The 11204-nt window shown below is 38.8% G+C and overlaps 1 protein-coding gene and 1 long non-coding RNA gene across 2 annotated transcripts in view; both read right to left on the reverse strand.

The window, feature by feature from the left end:
- The window catches only part of ngfrb (nerve growth factor receptor b), a gene marked incomplete in the record, with an annotated part of 33598 nt that extends 28287 nt beyond the window's left edge, over positions 1 to 5311 (reverse strand). Inside the window, 2 exon segments of the mRNA XM_014013945.1 lie at positions 1058 to 1199; positions 4954 to 5311. Of these exon segments, the coding sequence (XP_013869399.1) occupies positions 1058 to 1199; positions 4954 to 5007 (196 nt within the window).
- Positions 5312 to 8824: 3513 nt separating this feature from the next.
- On the reverse strand, positions 8825 to 10663 carry LOC106521417 (uncharacterized). The gene is made up of 3 exons (XR_001310665.1): positions 10641 to 10663; positions 9773 to 9798; positions 8825 to 8890 (listed from the first exon to the last, which is right to left on the reverse strand). It is a non-coding gene; the product is annotated as an uncharacterized LOC106521417 (long non-coding RNA).
- Positions 10664 to 11204: the final 541 nt, after the last annotated feature.

An 11204-nucleotide genomic window follows, 5' to 3' on the forward strand; every position in this document is an offset into this window, starting at 1 on the left:
TTTTTATGAGAGTATAACATTATGACATGATATAAAACTCAAAAAGGTTGATTTTACATGATATTGCCCCTTTAAGACTGATTTTACTTTACAGTGTTGTTTTATGTTKCATATTCCAATAACCAGTGTTAGCTGCGTGTCATGAATATAAGGATGATTGTAAATCATTCCGGTTCAACAAACTTTAAATGGATTATGTTTTGGGAGGACAGAGAAGATGAATAATAATGACAGTTAGATTTTCTGACTTTTGATAAAGCATCAACAACAAACTAATGTTCTATCCAGCCACCCGCTCATATTTTTTTTCATCTCACTTCTTCCTGTTCAGGGTCACAAAGAGCTGGTGCCTATCTCAAGCAGCCGCTGGGCAAAAGGTGGGGTACACCCTAAGTTGCCAGTTTATCACAGGATCATACAGAGAACAAGACAATTTGGTGTCACCAATTAACCAAACCAGAAGTAGTCAGAGAAAACCAATGCATGCGCAAGGAGAATATGCACATGTGACACAAAAAAGATCCAAGCCAGGAGTCAAACCTGCTACCTTCTTGCTGAGAGGAAACAGTGTTTGCCAAGTGCAGGAGTAAAAAGAAAATCTGACAAGCCTTTGAATGGATTTTCTACAGAAATTAAATGCTTAACAGGTTTTATTGATTTTCATAATCCCTGAATAGTCTTCACAAACCCATGCGTTAGTTTCATTGGATTAGAAGATCTGTTGGACGGTCTCGACTGTTTCAGCTACATTCAGCATCCAGTGTTGGTTTAGAATAATGGGATTCAATCTTTTGTGGTCTTAACAAATAAATACACAGGTCTCAAAACCATCATTACCATTGTTTTGTTTTTAAATGAAATGAGCACATTAAAATAAATAAATTATTATCATTATATGTGTGCATCATCTCAAAGTTGAGAACTCTCCCATCTCTTTACATTTGAGACCCCTCAGCTTTTTTGCCTTCACAKAACTTTATGCTTTTTTTACACTCAAGTCAGTGCATCACAGGATCTGCCCCCATGTCAGTCAAACAGCTGTTTTTCTTATACTCACTGTCGAGGCATGGCGTACAGACGGTCTGAGAAGCTCCACAGGGTGTGACGACACCCTCGCCAGGCGGACACTGCTTGCAGCATTCTCCACTCGACGTGTACTGCCCTGAGGAACATTTCTCCTCATTGGCCAGAGCGCCGGCCTGCCGTTCAGCAAAGAGAGACCAGGCAAACAGTCACTTCACGAGAAAAAGCAGAAACAAACTCCGTCTTGATTATTTTTGTCTTTTCCATGAACCTATTTTTGACACACAAACCCTGGGTTTCATGGATGGGGATCAAAACCGGAGGCAATTTCTTTATGTGCTTCTAAAACACAGAACTGCTTATCTTGCTCTGGCTTCTAAATGTACAAAACTGAAGACAATTTACAAAACAAAACTCAGGGTTATAGAAAGCTGTAAGCACCAGATTGGACCCATCGGATCATAAAGGGGCATTTGCTTTGTTTAAAGCATCACATGCAGAATAATGAGAAACTGCAACCTCACATGCAGAGCCTGTGTAAGCATTTACAAGTCATGTAGTAATGAAAGCAACATAATCAACCATCCAGACCAGGTTAGGCTGCTCTTCTCTCCAACATTCTTCAAAGACTAACCTGCTGCGTGCTTTATCTTAGCTGTTGACAGGCAAAGATGTTTGTGCTTGCCTCTGCTAATGCATAAATGCAGGAGAATGTGCAAAAGCTCGTACACTTCATGTCTGGGCCCAAGTTAGCAGGATAACTTTGTTAGCTTCTGTTTCACTTTCCGGTATGACTCCTGCTTGTTCTGATATCATTTCCAATCATGAAGCAGTGAGAAACAAGTGAGTCAGCTTTTTTTAAGTATTGAGGAGCATCTTAAGTGAGAGTGAGTCAAACAGTACAGATTTATCAGCCTTTGGAGGATGTGCGCACACTTATACATGCAAGTGTGTTTATTTGAAGGCAGCGCACTCGGCGTAAATCGTCAGGGTTCAGGTGTGCGTGGAATGCTGCTGACAAACCATCAAGCGTCCCCTCAGGCACACCTGAGTCAGCTGACAYAAAGTATCAAACATCTGTGTTCAGGGAAGTGTGCGCGCTCATTTACTCTGGCTCTCGTCAGTGTCACGGCCTGTTCACCTGCTCATTTTTAACAATGTGTTCTCTTCTTTGTGGGGGTTCTTCAATGATGTTATTACCGCGAATTGTCTATTCATTGCGCAATTTTTTTACGTGAAGGAAACATCTGGGGAAGAAATGAGGCATTCCATCAGCTGGAGATGATATTATGTTAAGAATAATAAGGAAAAATTAATTTTCTGGTATCATATTTTGACCAAATTTCTTTCAGTAATTTTTGGGACATTTGTGCAACAAAAATCCCATAATTGTTGCACATACGGCTTTGTGCGTGCAAAAGTTTCAAACCACCTCTTATTTCTTTACACCTCCTTACCAACAAGCCAGACTTTTTCTAATCTTTTAAAGCTGTCCTGGTCAATAGTTCTCCACACATTTTGAAGGTCTTAAATAAACTTTTTTTTTTTGGACTTTGGATTTATTTTTTTACCAATTCAAACTAAGACAGCAGAAAGGTGGACAAGTGGAGATTTAAAAAAGTGTCATATAGCATCAGCAAATACCTGCTACAAAACTTGAGAGCTACACCATCCTCAAGTTTTTTTTATTCATTCATCCACATATTTTCACTTTTGTTCAAAACCGCAACATGGGCTCAATCTCCCAGTCCCATTTTGCAACAATTATTCATTTAAATTTGCCTCAAATCCATCCATCCCCTCAACTGTCCCACTTGTAAGTGTGCACACCCACAGAGACATATATCTGAACAAACTCGTCAACAAACCTCTCATGTGAACAAACCTGTTTCCAAATGACACTTGAATCAACTCCAAGTTCTAGCTCTTCGCATTTGCTTATTCGTTTCTTTTTTTGTTCACCCTTCTTTTTTTGGCTCCAGGTGTGGGTGCAACATTACTCTGTCTTAAAGACCAAGAGAGAGGTTTAAGTGCATCACTAATGTCTTGCTAAGTCGTGCAAACAGATCATTTAGAGGCTGTAATGTGATTTGAGTAAACATTGTGTGGATTAAAAAAAAGAAGGATGAACATAGTTTTTAGCAAGTTGGAGCTTGACTTTTACATTTCCTTAAGCTGATTTTAATGTGAGGGAAGTGAGTCAATCTTCTAACTCAGATGGAAGGCAGGATGTTTACCAAAGCAGCTGGACACAGRTTTAGTTCCAACCAGTTAAAACCATCCGCTTTTCAGATGGAGGCATGTAACATCCGGACCTCCACGGATGACGCTTCTTAAGCTGTCGGACTTTTACTAAATCTGCTTCCCAGTAAGACCGGAAGCAAAGAAGAAGAATGGRCGTGCGGTGGATCGAAGAGGAAGTGGGGAGGAGGAAGAGGTTGGGGGTTCAGCGTCTATCAATATTGTATGTGCTGAGCCAGCAGAGGATGCATACCCATCAGTGGGARCAGCTGTGGTCATGCAGCTCCCTATAGAGCAGGACGCACAAACACGGACCACGCTTTGTTTCTCCTGAAACGTGATTTAATTAAAAACAGGTGTCTAATATAATGAATGCATTCCTGGTGCAGAGAAACAAACAATATGCTGAAATATTATATTTTAGACTGATTATCTTAGAGACTTAATCTTTGTATTGCATGTTTTAAATTAAGTGTTTGACCTTAATTAGYRTCTATTTTTTTAGGGAATAAACATGCCAGTTTGGTATCGTTGTGTGCAGCACATTCAATATGGAGCTGAGAGAGAATAGAACATGTTTGAGGAGTTTACATTGAAAATTATAGATTTCCATGTTGAAGTTAAAGTCCAYAAGACCACCTCTAAGCAGCTGCATCTTCCTCTGACCACAGCTGCCAGTGTTATTAAAAAGCGCAAGGTTCACCGGACCCAGCCTCTCAGGATGTGGACGCAAGAGGAAATGCAACCCCAGTTTGATAAGACCGATAGCATGAATGGTAGAACAACCATCCAAAATCACTGAAACCAAACTTCAAGTTTAGGTCACGTCGTTTTCTGATTGCAGCATCCATCACATTTTAAATCATGAGCTTCATGGAAGAAGAGGAGAGCTCTACTGACAGGAAAACACAGAAACAGATGGTAATTTATCTAAATGCTTGTTGAAAAGCCCTATTCAAGAGAGAAGTTTCTGAGACTTATGARAGCTTTTAGGTCAGCCACATCGAACATGTGTTCATTTGGTTATAGTGGAAGGGTAAATTGATCTGTCTGCAGATGTGGAGCTGAAAAGTTTATTTCCYTCCTGGACCTTGTAATAAATCAGATTAGAACCTTGAACTATTTTGAGTTGTTGAAGCGTATATTCTCTRAAGATTTCTCTTCTTGTTTCCATCAGAATAAATGTTTCTGTGAATATTCTGCTCCTGTTTTATGTATCACTGGAGCTCATTTTTTCCTTGTGTTGACAGGGGCTCGTGGCTCCAAACAGTAAAAGACTATTTCTGACTCGAGCAAACTTTGTCGAAAGTCCAAATCTCCTTTTATGAGGATGAGCTTCCGCCACATAGTCTGTTATTGTCCTGCTCTCCGCAGGCACAAACGTAACTGAGACGGGTGGAACTGCAGCTCCAAGCAAGAGGASCTATAAAGTGTCAACCTGAATGGCTGCTTGCTGCTCACATCCGCTCTACTTTAAATTCATTGTCAGACCGGGGGGCCGGCAGGTGCAAGAGCAGTTTACGTATGAAGCAGCAAAATTAGGTTAAAAAAACAAACTTAAAGTAAAAAACAAAGTGAGGATGAAGCTTTCTAACAACTCAAACCGCGCGTAAAACGCGTCGCTATTTGGTCTGCTCGTGCGTAAAAGTTTTGCGTAAATGTTTAGATTGTAGGAGAGGCTGTACTCACCAGTCCAAGTAACACTGATAATAAAACCAATTCCATCCTGTTTCTAGCCTGCATGGAGAGGAGGAGGGAGAGAGTCAACGATGCAGAAGGATGCGAATCTCAGCAACTTCGAGGTGAAACAATCACAGCTGTCATCGCTGCGATCAGTTTTTTTTTTCTTTCAGCTTTGTTGTTGTGTGAGAGAAAAAGAGATCAGAAGAAAGTCAAGTCGCTGAGAAGTCAGTCCTGAATCTCCGGCTGCACAAACAGTCCGGTCARTGGAAACAAGCGACGCGGATGAGACATTGCAGTGAATATGTAGATATTTGGGGTTGTGCGCTCTTCTCGCACCGGGCACATGAAGCGCTTCAACTCTTCTGCGGCTTCAGGGAAAGGAGCCAATCCACGCCCACATGTAGGGCGCGCGCACACGCACACACAGAGCACGCAGTTTGTTCTATCTTTAACAGCTCAAATTATGGTCCAGGATGTTGTTGATCCTGACAAGCCACTAAAAGAAAAGTTTTTTTTTTCTTTTTTTTACTGCCAGACCAATTAGGTAATAAATCAGATGTCATGTTATCGACTCTGTCCTGCTTTTTGGTTAATGTGACCAATAAATAACAACACTAAATATGCTTCARCCTTTTTAAATGTTTATTCTGGTCATTTTTTGAAGAATCCAATCAAATAGCTTATCGGCTGTAACGTCAGTCATACAGAGGTTCTCAAAATGGGGTCCCTGAACCTCCAGGGGTCCGCAAGAGGTATCTTGGGGGTCCTCAAAAATTTTTAATAAAATGTTAATTTGGTTTTTATTTTTATAAATGCATGGAGAACAATGAACCAATAAAACAAACATAATAAACTTAAAAATATATATTCACATGGCATTTAGGGGTTGAAATGATAATAAATTATCTTTTAAAACAGCATACGGACTATGAGGGGGTCCCTGGAATTAATTTTGTCCTTGTAAGGGGTCCCCAGACCCAAACGGCTTGAGAACCTCTGAAAATTTAGATCACAGAGCAAATAAGGTCTTACAGGCTATGCTAACAGCTAGCCAAATGGGCCTGTGGTTTTTCAAGCTTCTAAAACAACACTAAACCTTGTCACTTTTCATACTGTTTGTTTATAGTTTGTTGATGTTTTCTGAATCGTATAACRTCCATGTAGCTATTCTAATGTCTGCTGAGCTGTGATCACTAAGTTACAGCCCCTTTAACCGGGTCTTGAGGATCTATTTCTTCCATTTCAACTTTGGTGACTTAATGTGGCCTTTTTTTCATAAAAGTATGAGATTTTTGAGAAAGAGTTGTTTTAAAAGCATTATTTTTGGCTGACTGTTGGGGAAGAAAAACAACTTCAGCCGGTTTTTCATATTTTATGTATCTAACTGCTAAAAATATAACAATTTGACAGAGACTTCAAAAATAGCCAGACTCTTTAGGATGAGCTTGAAAAATAAAGATTGATGCTTCAGATTCCTGTTAACTATTTGTCTGACTAGTTTGGTCAGAGCCTGGGGACAGAGGACACATAAGCAGAGCTCCAAAGACCTTCCTGAGGATGGACAGTATGAATGCACCCACTGACGTTTATAATGTCACCAAATCACTCTTTTCCATTGAACGATCCATTCCAACCCTTGTGACACAATGTAGACCCATGTATAACTCRTGTTACATCAGTTTCACATCACTTTTTTTTTCATTTAAAGASCTTCACAAGAGGCAATTTGCTCATGGACAAAGACGACACCGGAGATGGAAAATAGGCTGATCTGATCATGATGTTCTGCTCTGAGCGAGTCACCTTCAGTACAAGCCTGACAACTGTTTGCAAGTGTTTGTCTGGTTTCCAGTTTCCTCACAAACTGAAAATCCCTGAAGCAAAATGCGCAAAAGTCCTGTTGTGTGTCTTCATAACTTTATTTTAAACAATTCCAATGTACCTGCATCTATTGAAAGTCACTAAACAAGTTGGTGCTCATGTGATATCATTCACAGGGTGATGATGTGCCCTAAGAGGGTAACTAAAATCATAAATGAAAAGTGGATCAGAGTTTTATATCRTCTTTTGGTCTTATTCAGTAAAAGATTATATGGGACCAAGGGTAGGATCTTTGTGGCTCATTGAGATTTATGTCAGGACTAACTGCTGTGTGGGACATTAGTACAGCAGGTGAGCAGAGAGAGAGGAAGCTGCGCTGCTATTTGTGGATAAATARTGCATGAGGGCAATGACAGACAGGAAGGGAACAAGATAAAAGAAACTGAAAAAGGGAAATACATTTCAAAGTTTCCTGATGCATCTCAATAATCCAGGTAGAAAAATCAAAAAAAATAAGTTAGTCCTCTGGATGGGTTCTTCTTTATTGAAACGTTTCTTCAGAAACATTTTTCTCTTAAAAGCTGCATGCTTACTTTGTTTTTCTCTTCATGTGCTACTTACTTTCAGCTGTTAGCTTTTTGGTACTTTTGTCTTCAATTTAGCCTTTTGTTATTTTTAACTAGCATTTTGCTATTTTAGATTGTAGCTAGTCCGCTTTTAAGTTTGAACAACTCAGTTTAAGCTTCTTCAGGAAATTTCAGCAAAGTCATTATGAAAACGCAATTTCCCTGGTTACTGTCTGCAGCCGTTATCTTTCCTGTGCCKGTATTAAATTTAAATGAGTAAAATAAGGATGTGAAAGTTAACTTGCGTCAGGTAATGAAACTCAATCACGGATGTGCTCCGTCTAGCTCTGACCATCTGTTCTCAGAGATTTAACAGAAGATGGGTGGTCTGTGAGACATTCAGTGTCCCGTCTAAGGTTTCAGGAGAAGGCTTCTGTTCTGTTTTTAAACTATATTTATGAGGTCCGAAGACTGAAAGTCTGCTTCACTTCATGGGAGCAGAACAAAACCACTCGAGATTTGGAGATTAGATCTTAAATTTGAGTTAATGGTTACTATTAGGGCAAAGTTAGGAYAAGAGTAGGATTAAATTGTTAGAGTAAAAATCTCTTTAATGTATTATTATGAAAGTAAAACAGTTTATTTGTGCTTTTATCTGTATTGTCAAATGTCATCTTGTATGTCTTTTATTTGGGACTTATCAAATTATATTAACTCCTATTAAACTATCTTAATGCATCTCAGTAATCCAGGTAGAAAATAAAATTAAGTCCTCTGGACGGTGTTCTTCTTAAATGAAATGTTTCGCCTCTCCTCCAAGAGACTTCTTCAGAGTGTTTCAGGTAAACTCAGCCTTATAAGCACTGCCTCCACGTGGTGGACAAACAGGTTTAACAATGACAATCAACACTGTTTGTTCACATGCAACAGAGGACCATCAGCCTAACAATAAATGATGAGAACAGAAGCCCACCCATCACTCATGCATCAGCAACAATAAAGCAACACSAACAACTCTGACAATGTCGTCCACAGTTTTCATGCAAGCTCRCCCTCTAATGCACTGTAATGGCTGCAGAGGCATCATATGACGAGCCAAGGAAGCCCTTGAATTAGTCTGAGAGCACTCACACCAATAACTGGAATGAGAAGAGATATCATGTTGTGTTTCCCTGTTATGTTTTGTATTTCTGAGTGAATTTGAAGAAAACAGTCTCTCTCTCTCTCTCTCTCTCTCTCTCTCTCTCTCTCTCTCTCTCTCTCTCTCTCTCTCTGTTCGTGTGTGTGTCCTGTAAGGGTCTGAGCAGCTGGGTGCATATATTGTTCATTTCATTGTGAATTTGCTGTTTAAATGGAGTTATTAAACTTGTGACAGAGTGAAACCTCAGAGAGGCCAGATGGCAACAAACCCAACTCCTTCCCCTGGGATTCCCTCATCTTTACTGTATTGATCTAATCTGGCTCCTTTTTTTCCTTTTGTACTGCACATCCTCCCTCCATCCTCTGCAAGTTGTAACGTCACACAGAAAATGGCATAAATAACTTCTTTATGCATCCTGCAAAAAAAAGAAAAAAGAAAAAAATCAAGTGAGCATTTGTTTCTGACTAAATCTAAGAAATAAACACAACTTTATTAATGTACAACAATAATCATGGAGAAGATGGTTAGTTGAATATTTTATGGTAAAACAAACAAAGGTTCAGAATAAAGTTAAATAAATAGTTTGTCCTGTTTGTATGATATTCTGCCTGTGTGCAATWAAACACTTGATTATTTCATGTTGTGTTTGACAATCCCTCAAAGACATTTATTATCAGCATTTTTTTCTTTTCTGTGGACAYTTAGGGGACAGCTTTTATGACTGGGGGGTCATATAGGATTCCAGTTGGCCGTTGTATTGATCAGACTCRTTCTGTTGTTGGTAAAAACAAGCCTCAGGCTGTGGACAGTCAATGCATCCCATAATGCAAAAGAGACAGACGGTGTGTTCACTGTCACAATACTAACCCTGCCAAAGTCAAACACTCAAGCCAGAGTATTGTTCGTGTTGCTGAATTCAGTTGAAACTCAGTGAATGTAAAATCTCTTATAACGGCTTTTAAACTGTATTTATAGGTAAAAAAAAAAAATTTGAACGTAGAAATTCAGCTAAATAGAATAAAGTTCAACTGTGCTTTAAAGTGTTGTGCAAATATTTTGAATTTTTATAAAATTGCATTTCCATGCAGGATTATTAAAACGTTTTGACCTTGTTTTCAAAAAGATAGCTTTGTTAGTTTTTTGATTTGTGTATTTTCTTAGTTTCTGTTGTACATAGTTTTTTTTTTGTTTTTAATGAAACTAATAATTTTTTAATTGAAAATTGAATAGAAAAAATTGAAATAGTTTATTTTAACGTGAAGGTTTAAAGAAAGGTTGTCAGTAGTCAGCATCTTACCTGGTGCAGGTAGGTTCTTGAACGACCTCACTAAGGGGAAACAAGGTTTAATACTTAAAGCAAACAACTGTGGGTCAACACAAAAGCAAAACTGAAAGTGGTTTAAATGCCCATACAATGAATGTTTACATAAACTACTTATATATATATATTTTTTTTTAAAATACAGTTGACTTAAAACAGCAACAATCTACTTTGATTATGATCTCATCTGGAACTCAAGTGTCTGATCACAGCTAAGTTTTTCCAAACTGACATTGTTCGGGCTTACCTGCTGCAGGTAAGATACTTACTGCTAAAAAAAGGACTCTCTCTTCATAAAGTATGCATCTAGATTAGACAGGGGTAGGGTTGTTCCTTAGACTCCCACAAGACCACCCGAGAAACTCTGACACGTGTTTGAAGAGGAGAAACATTTTGAAAGTGGCTCTAAATTTACCTTCAAGTGTAGAAAGAAAAACTGATGTCAACAGGTCAGAGGTTTGTGACAAGCTAAAAGCTGACCCTGCCAGGAATGTCATTCAACACATATTCATTTGAAACACCTATAGATCATTTTTAGGGAAGAAGTAGAGTAGTCAAAAAACAAAAGGAGGTATACAGTTTACGAGTTGCGTTGAGTTTAAATAGTGGTACTTTATGATCATGATTAGATCTTAAGATCTGGTTGTTTTTTTATTATGTACATGAACAAATATCATGGATGTTAAAGTTATATAAATTGTCTGCCTTGCAAGGCAGCGACATTTTTTTGCAATATTTGTGAAAATAAATAATCAACATTTTAAAAATGACTAATTTAATCCATTTCGCTCTGTGATAAATAAGTCATGCCAAAGGCCTCATCCTTGCACGTCTAGCAACCTACTTTCTCTCTGCAGGTAGTGGGCCAACATGGAAGGGACTTCCTGTTCCAGGCTCAAACCCCAGGAACTGACTGGACCACCAGGTGAGCTTCCCTCTCAAGCCTGCCTTCAGGAGGGGCTCCTTCATCTGGGTGACGTCATCTGTTTTCTCTGGTCTTCCCTCAACAATGTCTTGAATTGTTTTTTGTTTGACTTATTGGTTCATTATGTTCTAACATTTGTTGATAAATGTTCTTAAATCTCAATGATATAGATTTTAAAACAGTCATTGACTGAGATGCTGGATGTCCACAACAATGCTGCCCCCTTCTGCCCATCGTTCTGCTCAGACAACAAAATAGGAGACTTCTCAGACATGGAAAGCAAAAAATTATTTCAGAGGTAAATAACTATTATTATGACCCCCGCACGTGAAGCGTAAGCAGGGGTCATATTGTTTTCGTAAGGTTATTTTATTTTATTTCTTTTTTTTTTCAGTGATTTTTGGTCAACCGTACTACAAAAATGGCTGCCCCGATCAACATGAAACTTGGCAGGATTGTAGATGAGTCTGACCTACACTGCGC

Source organism: Austrofundulus limnaeus, unplaced genomic scaffold (genome assembly GCF_001266775.1).
Source record: "Austrofundulus limnaeus strain Quisiro unplaced genomic scaffold, Austrofundulus_limnaeus-1.0 Scaffold108, whole genome shotgun sequence".
Taxonomy (NCBI): domain Eukaryota; kingdom Metazoa; phylum Chordata; class Actinopteri; order Cyprinodontiformes; family Rivulidae; genus Austrofundulus; species Austrofundulus limnaeus.